Here is a 16,820-nt window from a genome sequence, read left to right as displayed (position 1 = left end):
CCAAAGATAAAGATGCTTCACATTTAAAACATTTGTGTTTAACATTTCAGTGCTGGAGAATTTCCATTTATCTGACAGTATGGCAACCTTATATAAAATCAAATGAAATTTTCCATAAAATTTCAAACATGAAATTTTGCCTAAAATTTCAGGGAACCAATGAAGGGGTCCTAGATCCCGATGTAAAACCTGCTCTAAGAAGGTATTAGCTACATTCCCTAAGCTGTTTCTTTCTTTTTAGCTTTCTGCGATCGGGTCTCATGTAGCTAGGTTATCCTCAACCTTTGTATGAAGTTGAAATCTGCCTTCCTGCTGCAACCTCCCAAGGGCTAAGATTGACAGGCGTGAGACGCCACATTCCACTCCCCCCACATTTCTCTCATGGTCATTCACACATTTACTGAGCTTTCCCCTTATGCAGACGCTGAATTTCCCAGGTGCTATGCTAAACCCTGGAGAGACATGGGCTGTATCTTCTCTGTGTGTACAGTTTTGACACAGGTGGACAATTTTAGCACAATATTTAGCACAAGGCCTGGTACACAAACGTGCTGACGAGAGTTGGCGTGTTGACTGACACAAGGCCTATATGGATCACATTAGCTGAAAGGAGTGTTTCCTTTTAAAATAGTACTATATACAGGATAAATAGTATGACCAATTCATGTTTTTGACAATTATTCACCTGTGAACAACCCATATCAGCACCTCTTTTAGAATCTTACCCATGGCAATAAAACTCTGTGCATTTTATGTTGCAAACAGCACAAACTTAGATGCTTAGCCCAGAGTTAAAACGATGATCAAAGATGGCCTTACAAAAAAAAAAAAAAAAGACAGAAAAAAAATTGTAAAAAAAAAAAAATTACTTCCAGTAAAAATATCCTCAACAACAAAAGTCCATAAAGGTAGTTGTTTCCTATCACAGAAAGGAACAGAAAGGTATTGGTTCATTGGAAAATTAACAACCTTAACAACACATCTAAAATGTGAGAACACAGAAATTTGGGGGCTCTCTGGGGTCCTCCAGAATTATTTGCTAGGACTTCACTAGACAGATGAATGTGGAGTGCAGGCACAAGTTGTGGTTTCAGTCAGCATGCAGAGCTTCTAGAAAATACGATTATTAAATATCACGCAGAAAAAAAGGGAAGGAGGAAGACGCCATGGGTCAGAGATCCACAGGAACTAAGAAGCAATCCATCACAAGTGTGTGTGTGAGTAAGTATCTGTCCGCAATGCTAAAGAAACATTGCTAGTGGCCCAGTGCAAATGTTTCAGCTTGTCAAAGTCTCTCCAGACACGATGCAACACAATAGTGGCATTGATCCGGGGTGCTCACACCCATGTTCTCTGAAAAACGCAACTTCCACCCTAATCCCCCAACAAACTCACTCCTTTAAAGGAGTCAAATAATGGGAGTTTTCAATGAAGTCAACATAAACTCCAGCAAGCTGTGGCCAGCATGAACCATATTAATTAAAGAAATTTTAAAATAGAAGTGGGCTTATTGGCTTGATACCCACATACCCCCGACAGAAGAAGGATTTTTAACACAGAGAGTTCAGTGTGGCAAGGGCTTTAGGTATCTAGGAGCTTGCAGCCGTGATTCTCAGAGCTAAATCTCTGAATGGAATTACAACAAATTCACACAAATGTCACAACAGATATAATGCGTGTTTGCCATACCACTGTCCCTCACCCAGCCCAAGTGTCCCCTCCCCCCAGGCTTTTCCAGATGTATTTCATACACAGAGTCACTGTTCTGGTTGTTTATTTAATTAACATGACAGCCCGGCACACACTGTTTCTTTCAGTTCTACAGTTAAACTTTTTACACTTTAGACTCAAGACAGAAAGAGTAAAGTGACTGTTTTCACTCCTTCCAACCTCTGGAAATTTATATAGATTCTCTGACTATTTCTGTCAGTTAAAATGGTCCTTTGCTATGCTTTAAATATCAGTATTCACAAAGTAAAAAAAAAAAAAGTCACGGGAAAACAAAACATTATTTTCCCCACTTTTCCCAGGAGAATAAGAAAACCTTGTTTTGCCTTTTCAGAGGTTGACATTAATTAATTTTAATTCTGTCAGCAAGCCATAATCAATATTTCTGTTTCTATCATTATAAACTGAGGAATAATAATGAGATATGATAGAAGCCACAATTTAAAGAGCCACAGTTCTTAAATGTGTTCAATGTAAGAAACATCAAAATACATTTAGAAATGTAAAGTATGCTACACTCTCTATGTTCAGAAATAGGATATGGCTTTATCCGTGAGAGAGCCCTTGTCCGGCACACGTGAAGTCACAGGTTCAATCCCCAGCATCACCAAAACATTTCTGCCATTTTAAATACTGAAGTTCTACTAAGGCTGCCTGCAGGACTCTATGATGGATCGATCAGTGGGTAAAGACATTTTGCCACCAAGCCTGATGACCGGAGAGAGATGCCCAGGACCCACATGGTAGTCAGGAGAGCTAAATCCTGGAGTTGTCCTCTGACCCCCCAAACACACACACTATAGTGAGTATGTATGCATGAACTCATGCTTACTGCACACATGTAACTGAAAAACAAACTGCCTCAAAAATTATTTGAGAAGAAATATTTCTGTGCTTTGTACTGGGAAAGCTATCAAGCTCTATTTGTTTTAAAGTAATGGCATTTAAGAAAGCCCACCACATGCCCACCCTCCAGTGAGTACCAAAAGAAACCATTATCCTATCTTTCTTTTTTTATTGTTTGCATGGGAGGTTGGGGGCACTTTAAAATACCCTTTCACACCAGTGCTTAACAACTTGACCCTCTCTGCTACCAAACTTATATTCCAATGCAAGTACATTCACATAGGCTAGTGATTCTCAATGGAACGTTTAAAGAAATAGTCTCGGCAGAGTATAGCTTTTGCTTTAGTAAGGCAAACAATATATCTTGTACATTTCTGACTGCCTTTGTGTCTATCACAAAGAAATTAGTCATTAATGTGGCTCAAAGGCATTCGTGGGGGAAGCAGGGCGACTTCTGCCTTTTCCCTATGATACCCTATATTTAACGTATTAAATTCTTAACTAGTAAGTAAAACAAAATTACATTTGGTTTGGAATCCATTAGAAATGAATGGGCAAGCTGGATTCAGTAATTTCAGAGAAGAGAATGTCCAGTAGTGTTCTGTGAGGCATACAAGAGAACAGGCATGCCTCAAGTGTTTTCCAAAAGTTGAGAGTTGCAGAACTAACTTTGTATTGAAAATAAAACTTATTGGTCACGATCGTTCAATAAATGCTGGGTACTTCTGCATATTGGATGTTGGCACTAGTGCAGAATCAAATTGACAAGGTTATAACTGTCTGTCGTCAAATGTGAGAATTCACTTCCAGAAGACATAGACACCTTAGCAAGCCCCAGTCTTCCCAGACCATCAGCCGAAAATGTGTCATTTAGCACACACATCTAAGAACCTAGGCTCAGTCTTGAGGATACAGGGTTGGCAAGAGTGGGCAACAAAGATGTTGTCAACTTTGTTCCTCATTAGAAGACACTTGCCTTAGGACACACCTTGTGCCTACCCCAATTCTCTGACCAAAATCTAGACCTGCATTTCCTTTCTTTGCTGCAAATTATCTGTGCTACAAATTCATTTCTACAGGGAATACATAATTCTAGACTTCAGGGGAGGAGAGAGAGAAGGACAGAGGGAGGTCTGCTTGTCTTATGAGAATCTCAGCATACATTCTTCTGTGCCTCTTTAGAGAGAGAATTCACAAGTAGTGTTCACTGTCACCCACACAGAGAAGAGCAATACCCCAACTCTCTCACCTTTACATTCCACAATGAGCAACAGCTATGTCAGTCGGTTCTTAAGAAACCTCTGTCTTTCCTGCCTTCCAGCACTATTTAAAACTCACTGGTTGCCTACAAGAACTGCCTTGTTCAGAAAAGAACTAACCAGACAGCACCCGGGGAAGTGGTAGCTGTTCATTTTATACTTATGTTCATTCTGGACTTCGTCAAGTATGCAAATGATCATGGCACCCTTTGCCCTCTTAATCAGAAGTTTGCTTCCTTGTGATAAAAAAGATAAGCCATTTACTATATGGCTCCCAACCTTTTCACAGAGTTCGGCCAACGTATGAGCTGTCACCTCACCCTACTTCAGAAGATACTACTCCACGTCAGCACCACCCAGTACCCACAATTATGTGCAGTAACACCTTTAATGGCTCATATATAAAAACCAAGCTTCAAGGGTCCCGCGTGCACCCAGGGCCTCCTGTCAGCCTGAGTGAGAGTATCTTGATTTACAACCTTCTTCATCAACACAGCCTTGAAGAAGAAGAATTCCCAAAGAAAATGATCAGGATAGATGATAGACGCGCACTCTCCAAGTAATTACTGCTTCTGAGGATGCCAAGTTCAATGAGACTCTTGTAAGATCATCGCAGGCCCTAGTTTACTAGTTGGAAGCAGGGAGAGAAGGAAAAAACCTGCACACATGTCTAGTCTATGTTCATCAGCAAAGCTGCTCTGGTCACCTGGAGGCCTTCTGATCTCAAATCCACTCTGAACTCTCTTAATCCAAAACGTCAGAAATTTAATTTTGAGGGCTAAGTGGCATCACTGCAGAGTCAAATTACTTCTGATTCAATCCAGATTTTTCCTATAAGCTAGGCTTCAATGTTGGCAAGGACTACATCACATTTCCCTTTAAGTTAAAGACAAGTGTGTTGTCGGGTGTTTTTAATAGTCATACTTTCATTCAAAAACTCTCTCTCTCTCTCTCTCTCTCTCTCTCTCTCTCTCTCTCTCTCTCTCTCTCATCTATCTATCTCTCCTGCACCCATCGGTACATAACTTGTTATAACAATTTCCAAATTTCTATACAAACAAAGTGTCAGTCAGTGGCCTGTATTTTTCCCTTGACTCTTAGAACAGATTTAAACCCAGAAATATTTTTTCTGCTAAACAAAAAGTTAAATAAGTACATTTGTTTTACAGTAAGCGCAAGCATGCACTGCTGTCATCCAGTCCACAACATAAAGTCCACGAGCTATCCATCTGGGCAATCAGCTCCCTTTCTGAGACAACCCAACCACTCACACCATATGGTGGCTGATATATTTCTAAAGGATAGCTAACACTTATCCCTAGGATAACCCGAAAAGAAAACGCTTACTATATCATAGGGACAGCCTTTCAACCTGAAAGTCATCCTAAGGGGATCATGGGTAGGTATGAATTTAAGTAGAAAAAAAGTGCAAATTTCTATTTAGAGCGCAGAATCAGCTTTCCCAACCCCTTCAACAAATGTCAACCCTGGTGGAGAAAACTGAAGGAAAGAGCTTAGGTACAGCTTGTGTTTAAAATTGGAAATGGTTCTCCTAAAGTATGAAGGGTAAGTGTCCCATGACACTAAAGATGTTTGCAATCCCCTCCCCCAAATAATTACTGGGAAACTGCTGCACACACTTCACTCCGAATTCCACTCCCCCACCTCCTCCTTCCTCCAAGACACATATCGCTAGCAATCCTAAGAGAGTTTGGATCAATACTTCCTGCAAACCCTGAGGAAGTCTCTTGAATGTCTGCCTCTCCATTTGGGTGTATAAACGCCCACGAGGAAGGTTACTTTTCTGAATGAACAATAAAAGCATTGCGCCCAATTCTGTGCCATTCTAAAGTTCACACATAGCCCTAAAGTGTAAAGCCTCAGTTCAGAGTTCAACACAGTGCTGTGTAGCAACTAAAGTATATCTAAAAGCAGACTGGCTGCCATCTGATGCTGTGCCTCTAAACAAGAGTCACTGCGAAAACAGGAGTGCGAGTCCAGCCTCTGACCATCCAGGATGCCTGCCTGGCTACTGAAACTTCCTTACTAGTTTTTGTAACTGTTTACCTGGCACTTGATAAGAAAAAAAAATTATTATCTCTTTAAAGACACAGAAATATAGAAGACGCACGTGCTGAAAGCCACTTGCAATAAATAAATAACTTCCAAAAATTCAGGGAGGGCAGAAATGCTTCAAGAAACGCAGGGACTCAAAAACCAGGTGTAGGAGATTTGAAAACAGGGCCCAGCTGTGGAAGTCTGGGTAAGGCCACTCTGTTTTTTACTTTTTCCTGTTTTCTGTTGTTCTGGCTGTAAACTACTCCAAGGGACAGAGAACGGGCAAAAAAGAAAAAGAAAAAAGAAATCTTTCTTAGTACAGTGTAAAGTTTTACTGTTTGGCAGGCTGGCTTCCCGGCCGCTTGCGCCCCACTCCCTGCACTTTGACTGTTTCAAGTTTCCCAGGAGCAACCCCAAAGGCGCAGCCCCAGCTTACCTGCTCCCTGGGTATGCAGGGCAGGGAGGTCCTCCGGTGAGACTTGCCACTGCAGCCGGACATCTCGCCGGCCACCACCGAGCTGGACCGCCTCCTCCTCTTCCACCCCGGAATCTCTTCCTTGGTCCTCGCGCTCAACTGGGACCCAAACCGCTCCCTGGGCGGAGCCGGCCCGGAGCACTGCGGCAGGATCTGCTCGGCGTACCTGGCCAGCAGCAGCCCAAGCACGGCCGCCAAGTATGCCAGGTAAGGTCTCCAGGCGACCTTGAACCTCTCCAGAGAAACCAGGGCCACCGTCCTAAGCACGCTAGTCCAGGCGACCATGAGGACGCCCAGCCTCAGCCTCAGCACCAGCCATGTCGCGCCACCTAGGCAGCTGAGCAGGACCCCCGCGGCGGGCAGCGACAGCAGGCGACCGTCCCCCACGCCCAAGGAGAGCTGCACCAGCGCTTCCCCGGCGCAGCAGGCGGCCAACAGCGCGACGGCCAGAGGCAGGCGCACCCCGGCGCGCAGCAGGCACAAGCCCATCCAGAAGAAGGCGCACAGGAGACTGAAGAGCAGCGCGGCCGGCTGCAGCCAAGGGCTGAGCTGCGCGCCGCCCCCGGGAGCACCTCCCCGAGGGCCCGGGAAGACGCCCCCTCGGGCTCCTTCCTCCTCCTCCTCCTCGGCCGCCGCCTCCTGACTCTTCTCCAGCTCGCCTCCGACCTCCCCGCCGACCAGCCTCACCAGCAGCGCCAGCAGCACGGACAGGGAGCCCGCGCACAGCGCCGAGGAGAGTTGAGGCGAGCGCCGGAGCGGCTGCAGCGCCAGGGCTCTCCAACAACAGCCGGAGCCCCGAGGGGATGGAGAGGACTCGCCACGATGGCGGTGGTTCCCTCTTGCCACACGGGCGGGACTCGCCCCTCCGAGGCCCGGCTTGGCTAGGTCTTGGGCGGCCTCGCCCCGCACTGCCATGCTCTGCGGACAACCCCCACCCGTCCCACTCGCGCGTCCGCGCTCTTCTCGAGCCCACTCTCGGAATCACTTCTTCCGGATCTACGCGAAGTTTCAGCCTTGCAGAGAACTCAAGAGTGCGAGCTGAAGACTTCAAGTTGGCAGCTAGCAGGATCAGCCTTGGAATTTTCAACCCCCACTCCTCTCCTTTTCTCTTTCTCTCTCTCTCTCTCCCTCTCCCTCTCCCTCTCTCCTTTCCTTTCTCTCTTAAAAGTCCTCCGCTCCACCCTCAGCCAGAGTTTATACCCTGCGGGGTCTCTTCCTACTTCGGGATTTTAACACTTGCTCAACTCACTGAGTGCTCAGGGACCGCTGATGCTGAGGCAGGCTGGGGCACTGGGCGAGCTCAGGCCATCCTTGGGCGTTCAGGGACGGTAGGTGTCTGACCTCCCCTTCCCCCTTCCCTCACTCCCCCCCCCCCCGCAGCATATTCTCTTATTCATTCTCTCTCTCTCTCTCTCTCTCTCTCTCTCTCTCTCTCTCTCTCTCTCTCTCTCTCTCTCCCCTCTCTCTCCCTCCCTCCCTCCCTCCCCCTCCGTCTCCCCACTCCCTCCGACTCTTCCCTCTCCCTCCTCCCCTTTTTCCCCCTCCCCCTTTCTTTCTTTACCTCTCCCAATTTTCCTCTTTATCTCTCCTCTCTCTCGCCCGCTTGCTCTCCTTGGCGGACCTCACCCCACCCCCACCCCGAGCTTGGGCGATGCCCCAGGATGCAGACCCCTTGTTTTGCAGAGGTAGGAAGCAGAGCCTTCCAGCCTCTCTACCCAGTTCATGACAAAAAGTAGGATGAAAGGGAAGAAGGAAGGAAGGAAGGAAGGAGAGAGAGAGAGAGAGAGAGAGAGAGAGAGAGAGAGAGAGAGAGAGAGAGAGAGAGAGAGAGAAGAGAGGGGGAGGGAGGAAAGGAAGGAAGGAAGGAAGGAAGGAAGGAAGGAAGGAAGGGAGAGAGGAAGGAAGGAGAGAGAGAAGAACTGAGACCTATTGCAGAAGTTGCTAAGTTTCACCCAAGAACACAGTGTGAGGAGAGGCTGCAGTATCAGAGAGGAGGAGGGAGATCCGTGAGCTGGTGAGTAACCGGTAGGAACAGGAAGAAAGTGAGGCCCTTTTCTTGTTTTTCTTTAAATAATCATCTTTCCTTTTGATGCATGGTGGCTGCTGTTTTTGCAAGGGAGAAAACAGTGGAACTGAGTGCTTAAAACTCCAAGAGAGGCCTCTGCAGGGGCCACAGTTCTGCCTCTTGCTGGGTTTTAAGGGAACTCCCTAGGAACTCCCTAGGCTCAAGCATGGCAGTTATTGCTCAGGGCTGGACTACTCCATTTCTAGAGATGGGTCCTACCAGCTAAAGAGAGGGGGTGGGTGGGGGTGGTCCTGGCAGCCCTGATGCTGGGATTTGTGGATGGCTCTGAGGGATGAAAGCTTGCATGCTAGCTCATGTTCTTGAAAAATGGCACTTCTGTCTGAGCTTTTAACCAGGAGAAGATCCTGGGCATGAGAGTGTGCCCTCCCTCAGGATAGCTGGAAACCCATCTCAAAGGCTCATTCACACTCTGCTCCAGGTGGAAGGTCTGTTTGCCACAGAGAAGCCACGCCCATCTTTTAAAGCTACATTTTAATTATTTGTGTAAGTCTGTGTGAGAGATCACAAGACAACTCAAGGGAGTCAGCTCTCTCCTTTCCAAGGCCCAGAGGACTAAGCTAAGGTCTTTAAGCTTAATGGTAAACACCTTCCCTGCTACCCACTGAGACATCTTGAAGGCCCAAACATGCTTTTCTTAGTGTTTCTCTACCTCTACCTATTCTAGTCTATGGAAGAATCTCAGAGTTACCTAGTGCACAAAGCCAGTTTTTTTTTTGTTTGTTTGTTTGTTTGTTTTTCATACAGGCAGGAAATATAGAGTGAGAAGAATAAAAAGATGAGAAAGGAATAGAGAGATGGCTCAGCAATCAAGAGCCCCTACTGCTCTTTCAGAGAACCCAAGGAGTTCCCAGCACCCACATCTGGTGGCACAGAGCCACCTGCATTTAACTCTAGTTCCAGGGGATCTGATGCCCTCATCTGGACTCCACAGGTATCTGTACTCACACATATTCACACATAACAAACAAAAGGACAGACAGGCAGAAAGAAAACTTTTAAGTAATTTTAAAAGTCTATCTGGGAGTGCCAGGACATATAACCCCGGGATCTAGAAAGCTGAAACAGGAAAAGTGTTGGGAGTTAGAAGACAGCCTGCAAGACAAATGGAACACTGGGGGAAAGTGTATCCCTCTCCCCAACTCCAGAGCACAAGTATCCTTAGTCAACAGTTACTGTTTATGTGTGGTAAATTCTACTATTTGCTGAGCTTCCTCTGCAGAGCTAGGAAGCCCAGCTAGTGACACACACCCACAACAAACAAAATCCCTCCATTATTAATGATTTCATGATCACATACCACAGTGACCATGTGGCATTTAGAAAACCACGATGCTAACTTCATTGGCAGTCTATGCAAAAGAATTCCGGATCTGCTCAGTATATTCAAATGACATCAAAGTGTTGCTGGAATAAGAAGTGTCAACTCTTGCTCAGCTTGAATAGTGACTGACTGGGTGTCATTTGTCTCTCCCAAATAATAATAAACTGATGTTTGTCTCAATTATCTTGGTGCTTCAGGTTAAAGTGTGTTTATAGCTTGGAGGACTTGGGTAATTGGCTCAAAATGCCACTGTGTTTTGTGTGTAGCGAAAGAGCAATAAAATATTGCCAAGAGGAGATGGAGGAAATAAAATGGATTCATGGGGGCAGTGGGAAAACGTGGCTTATGTTGTAGATTCTTTTTTTATGGGAAACAGCCTACTGCAATCCCAGCTGGGCATTCACAAAGCCTTTAGGCAAAAAGGAACAGGAGCGGGTGTGACCAGGCAGCCAGCTCCCCTCTGTCACATGTCCAGAACTATGCCACTGCTCAGGAGCATGTGTTGGGCAGCTAGTCAACGGTGGCAGTGGCACCATCTGTCTAATAATTAAGGAAACAGGAGTAGCATCGCCTTTGCTGAAGAAACTCGAGCCCCCTAGCATGCACGCACACTTCCATGAGTTTCCATTTTACCCAAGATTCAGCTGCCAGAGCCTACCTGGGACCCTTGAAAGTGAAGAGCCTGCTGCCCCTTGGCATGGGGAAAGCACAGTAAATCAGAAATCTGAGCATATGTTGTAAAGCTTGCAGGGGGTCGGGGTGGGGGTAGAAGCAGAATTGGGGATGAAAGAATATTTCCATGTTTCTCCATCTTTGACGTCCACACCCATTTAGTTTTTCAGGTAAAGTAATTACATATGATCATCCAAACAGAGCTCTCACAAGATTGACAGTGGATATGGTTTGAAAGCTGTCATCAGCGGACTAGTGAGATCTCAGTAGGTAAAGGAAATTTCTGTGCAAAGACCTTTGGACCTGAGCTCAATCCCAGGACCACACAAAAAGAGACGGAGCTCCTCAAAGTTGTCCCTAATTGCCACATGCCTACATGGCAGACGAATGGCCACACGTGAACATTTCTTTCATACTGCTAATATAAGTGTTTTAGTAAAACACTTGTCATTGACTAACAGCAAAACATCACTGAATCTGTGTGTTGATGGCATTATTGGAGCTGGTCATTAGTGTAAAACGAAACAATGTCCTGGCACCTGGCTTTCTTCCCATTTTTAAGAAAAATTACAATCAGAAAGTTAACTGTCCCACTCAAAGACAAGAAGGTCTATTTTTCTGCCTCTTAACCATTCCAGAACCCAAGGAAGGTATTGAAAGCTGGCCAGATGTTCTTGCTAGAAGCAGAAAGTTGCAGGGATAGACAGGATAGAAGTAGGGAAGTGAACGGTGGCTAGCGGTTATCAGTCAGGTGAGTTAAATGAGGCCGGCCACAGTCTAGGAGACAGCTTTGAAGCAGCCAAATATAAATATTGCCCTTTGAAACAGGTGACTATTCCTGATTCAGGAAAGTGACCAAAAACTAACAAACAAGAAAAAGATGACCCACACATAGGTAACACAAGAAACTGTCAGAAAGCCCCCTACTCAGCCAGGTCCAGCCAATGTGGCTTGATTGGTTCTTTGCGAAAATCCTTTGCATTTTGCCAAATATAAATATACTCAAGGGGAATGTCCTGAACATTTTAAAAGATTTCACTCCTCTGTGTGGCTTCCTTTGTTCTCCACTACCTCTCTGACCTTCATGCATTTACAGTGAGCTGCCACTGAGTGGCTAAACTAGGCAGTGCCTTATCATCCGGCCTGCCACTCCACCCTTCCACCTACACACCCACTTTCTTGGCCATCCGCTCTTGTCCCTGGAAAGAACACATTGCCTTTGACTCTTCTTTGATTCGCTCACTACACTTCCAGACTACTAACAAAAGCACTTGCTTCTGTTTCTAAAGGATGACCTGAATATCTCTCTTCTTTGCATCCCTTTTACAGTAACCAAGTAAAAGTTCCTTACTATCCCCAGCTAAGATAGTTGCAATAACAACTGGTCTCGTCCTCCTTTTTCTATGGAGCATAATGATAGTTCAAATATATAAGTGGATGATGGTGTATCTCCTGCTTAAAACCGTGCACGGTCTCTCATTGCACCAGAGACTCCAAAGGACCCGGGACAAGCTACAAAGTCCGCCATGATCTTTCCATCCACTGACATCTGACCTTCTGACCTCTTCCTGTTCTGGCATTCCCACGTTACTGCCCCAACTGTTACAATGTCCTCCTCTCACATTGTGGAGCAAAAAATAAAATTATATTTTAAGTAAATATGACCTTGTGATTTTAATGTCTTCCCGACAAAGTCTGCTTAGACACTTGGCCTTTCTCTTTCTCTCTCCTCCCAGTCAAAAATGTTTCTGTCTCTTAATACCAAGTGGTTTAGAGCCTCAGCAAAGCTCCACAGACTCAACACCAATAACCCCTGGAACCGATGGATTTGCAAATATTGTAATTCTCAGAAAGCTGAATTTCTGTATAATAATATAACTAGCATGTATGCTGTCGAAGTCTCCCAGATAATGGTAAGTTGTTTGGTTTTGTGACCTCAGCTTGCTTTTGACTTTCCTTTGTCCCAACCAACAGAAAAGAAAGATGATAAATCATACGAGTACTGGTAAAGGCTTTGAAAGTGTTTATATTGCTAGAGTAAATGGCTTTATTTAACCACGAATCCTCTTCTCTGCCTTAGCAACAACTGCAGGGAGAATTTCAATAAGTCTGGACAGGTGCTTGAGTCTCTGCCCACATCTCAGGCGCATCGTGAGCACACACTTCCAGTGTAAGTGTAAGCAAACGGTGGTGGCAGGGTTGGCTTCAGGTTGACCGAGCTGATTTCTACCCAATGATACTTAACCTTAAAGTCATCCCAATTTCTAAATGTAAGCAATACATGTGTAAAGGCCTGACTCAAGCCGTGGTCCTCTGTCTTCTTCGAGGCAGTTAATTTTGAACACCTCTTCCCTTCTACTTTGGATATGCCATGCCATGATATGTTGTTCAAATTTAAGAGTGATTTTTTTTTCTTTTCCCAGAACATATTTATGGAGACAAATGTGTGGGTTAAAGTTACCTAGCACTGCCTTCTTTTGTCCTTCCACAACACTGAAATTTAAAGTGGGTATTACTTTATCTGCAAGAATTCTAATGGCATGCAGACTGTTCCTTTTATGCAAGAGACAATAGGATGCTAAGATGCATCCTATAGAGAGCACAGGGACATCTTTGGTCTATAGTTAATTCTCTTTTGGATTTGAAATCTACCCATGCCCCTAAAGGATAAAAGGATGCTTTGAACTAACTTATGTAGGAGGAAATGCTGAAGGGCAGGCAAGCAAGTATAATTAAGCAGTGATGGAGGGGGAGGGAGAAAGAAAGAACACAATTTTCTCACTGAATATGTACTCTTGAGTGGTCTATCTCCCACTGATCACTTCCTTCAGGGCACTCTACAGAGAATGCCTACTCAAAATTAGAAGGAAATTATAGAGCAGACACAAAACATCACTCATAAAAAGAACCTATTTCAGAATTCGGGAAACATCCCAGTATAACAGCTATGCTGTGCTGGGCAGCTTTAAACCTAACTTTGCATTTCTAACCCTAATGAATCTTCACAAGGGGTGTGATATCAGCGGCAAGTTTATTATTGTCATTATTATAAAATAGATATTATAAAAGGGAACCGAGATACAGGAGGATTGAGATGCACTTAAGCCGGTAAAGCGGCAAAGACACAAGAACTCAGATCTGATTCTTGGTCTCAAACCGATCACTATCTCAGATAATATCAACATCCTCCTGACCGAAAGGACAGTCATCTGTGTCCTACCAAGATCTGCCTTAGCATTGAAGAGTTCCAACATCACAGTCTGTCTTCACCAAGATCCTGACAGCTGGAAAGTTTCCAAGGGAGAAATAGCACTACTTTTGTTTTTTCCTCTTATTTTTAAGATGTGTGTGTGTACTCGTGAATCTCTCTCTCTCTCTCTCTCTCTCTCTCTCTCTCTCTCTCTCTCTCTCTCTCTCTCACACACACACACACACACACACACACAGTGATTTTATGTGCTCCATGTGAATGCAGATGCCTGTAGAGAACACTGGATCCTTTAGAACTGAAGTTAAGGTTGTTCTGAGCGTCTGTGTAGGTGCTGGGAACTGAAACCAGATCATCTGCAAAAGCACTGAGTGCTGCTGCTGTTGCTGTTGTTGTTGTTGTTGTTGTTTTTGTTTTGTTTTGTTTTGTTTTGTTTTACTTTCTTAACCAAGATATAGTTCAGGGCTGGCAAGATGGCTCAGCCAGGAAAGGTGTTTGACACACAAGCCTCATGACCTTAGTTTAATCCTTGATTGCCACATGATGGAAGAAGAGAACTGATTCACATACGTTCTCTGGCTGCCACAAGTGCAATCTGATAAGCACACACTCACACACACAAACACACAATCACACACACACAAATACATGCCTACTCATACACACATTCAAATGAAAACACACAGATAGTACAGATTCACATATAAACACACATTCACTCACACACACACAAACACATACTCATAAACACACACACAAACGTACACATACACACTCACACAAACACACATATACAAACACACACATACACAAACACATTTACACACAAACATACACACTCAAACACACAGACACATCAACTCATACAAAAATAGTCACATACACATGCACACAAAAAACACACACAACCACACTCATACACACACTCACACTCATACATATACACATACACACATAAACATATTCATTCACACACAAGCACACATAAGCACACTCACTCATACATATATACATACAAACAAATTCACAACCACATACACACATATGCATATATACACAAAACACATACACAACCACACACACATAAGCATATAAACACACACAAACACACACATTCACGCACACACACACTATACACACAACTTATACATCATGGAGCTCACCCCTCTGCCACAGACACTGCTATGCTGATGGAATATTTACATCATGAGTCCATTCCTTGTCTAAGTCCAGGTCATCTCTGCTAAAGCAAACACTGCACTCATTAGCAAACATTTCTTACTTCACACTCCTCTCAGACCCAGCCAATTACTAATCTGACTTCCAGCTCTATGGATTTAACTACTAGGATATTAATCCTTTGTAGTGATAAAATAATAAATATGTGGCTATTCATATCTGACTTCTTTCCCTTCGTTCATTTCTAAAATTCCTCCATAATGCAGCACATGTTAGTATTTATCCATTTTATGGCAGAAAAAATATTCCATTGAACCAATAAAATACTATAGGAGTACTACAGATCGCTCAGCAACGATGGCTGAAAATCTTTTCTACTGTTGTTTGGCTTGCATTTTCCTTCCTCTATAGCTTCCTCCCTGTATTTTGGCAAAACCTTTTTAATCTTTACTATTTTCCTCTCCTGAATGTGTTTTCATTATTATAAAAACCTATTGCTAGATCCAGGCCATAAAAATTTGTCCTGTTTCCTCCTACGAATTCTGTATTTTCAGTTCTGACATTTAGGTCTTTAGTCTACCTGCAGTTTATTAACTTTTTAAAATTTCAGGTGTGTGTGTGTGAATGTGTCACATAGCATACGCATGTGTGCAGATGTGCACATCTATGTGCGAGTATGTGGAGGCTAGGGGATGACATCACGGTGGCTTCTTCAGTCTCTTCTCCTCCTTACTTTGAGATAAGGCCTCTCATTGGATCTGTAGTTCACCTTTAAACTAGGCTGGGTGACCAGGAGGTTCTCAGCATCTACTCTCTCCATGCCCTGCTCCACACTAGTGTCAAGACGCCGTGCCCCCATCCCCGTTTTGAGAGTGTTGGTATCTTAACACAAGTCCGCATGCTTGCACAGGAGGCACTCTATGAATTGAGCCATCCTCGCCCCCAGTTGTGAGTTAACTATGCTAACGGTGTGAACCGTGACTCTAGTTCCATTCCTCTGTGTGTGAATATCTTGCCATCTCAACACCACGTGTGCTGAAAGATTATCTTTCCTCAGTGTACTTCTGTTGAGTTCACCTGCCTCAAAGGCTGATGGGAACTCGGGGGTCGTTAAGCTTAGGGAGCCTCATTTCCTCTGAGTAAACTGGCCTTGCCTCAAATATCCCTCTTATTCTCAATGTTGTACAGAAGGTAGGACTATTACTTCCTCTATCCTACAGCCTGCCCAGTGCAGTCTTTATGAAACTTTATTGATTTTCTGAACAATATGATTATTGTTTCTTTCCCATGCAACCCCATGCCTGCTTGTCAGTCAGCATGACTCTGGCAGATCCAGCCCAATTTTGGTAATGTAAAACAAACAGACGAAACAACTACTGTTTTCTGTTTTCTTTTTCACTGTCTATTTGTTCTTGTTTTTCCTTTTATTAAAAATAGACACCTTTTTTTTCAAATAATATATCTTGATTAGAGTCCCCCTTGTACTCTTTCCACCTCCCTTCCTGTCCAAACCCATCCTCCCTTTCTGTCTTTTATTATGATTAAAAAAAAACAGGTTTACAAGGGAATATAATATAATGTAACTGTAATAAGATAAAATAAAGGTTAACACATCAGAATAGGACAAAACTGACCAACAGAAAGGAAAGAGCCCAGGGCAAGCACAAGCAACAGATATAGACATAGAGATCCGTTCATTTGCACACTCAGTAAACCTATAAAGACACCAATTAGAAAGCCATGGTATATACCCAAATGGCCTATAGTGTAAAAAAAGAAAGAAATGTGTGTGCCTTTTTAATTCAGTTTACAATCATACTAAGAGAACTGGAAAGTACATCTTCAGTGTTCTCCAGCAGTATCCATGCTGTTACTGATTGTATAGTTCATTGTGATCACCTAAACATTTTTAAAAATAGATTTCAGGAAAAGATAGCTTTCCTATTTTAGTTTACAAAATAAGAACCAAGAGCACCATCTATGAAGCA

The 16,820-nt window shown here is 43.9% G+C and overlaps 1 protein-coding gene and 1 long non-coding RNA gene across 2 annotated transcripts in view; one reads left to right on the top strand and one right to left on the bottom strand.

Annotated features, from left to right (window-relative positions):
* The window catches only part of Pde3a (phosphodiesterase 3A, cGMP inhibited), a 257,594-nt gene extending 249,992 nt beyond the window's left edge, over window positions 1-7,602 (bottom strand). The window contains exon 1 of the mRNA NM_018779.2: window positions 6,328-7,602. Coding sequence (NP_061249.1) covers window positions 6,328-7,281 — 954 coding nt within the window. The 5' untranslated portion in view covers window positions 7,282-7,602. The remainder of the gene's footprint in view (window positions 1-6,327) is intronic.
* Gm28523 lies at window positions 6,216-12,104 on the top strand. The gene is made up of 2 exons (XR_378118.4): window positions 6,216-7,694; window positions 9,197-12,104. It is a non-coding gene; the product is annotated as a predicted gene 28523 (long non-coding RNA).
* The last annotated feature ends 4,716 nt before the right edge of the window (window positions 12,105-16,820 follow it).

Source organism: Mus musculus, chromosome 6 (assembly GCF_000001635.26).
Source record: "Mus musculus strain C57BL/6J chromosome 6, GRCm38.p6 C57BL/6J".
Classification (NCBI taxonomy): Eukaryota; Metazoa; Chordata; class Mammalia; order Rodentia; family Muridae; genus Mus; species Mus musculus.
Note: the sequence above shows the minus strand (reverse complement) of the source record. Positions and strands in the feature narration are given on the sequence as shown.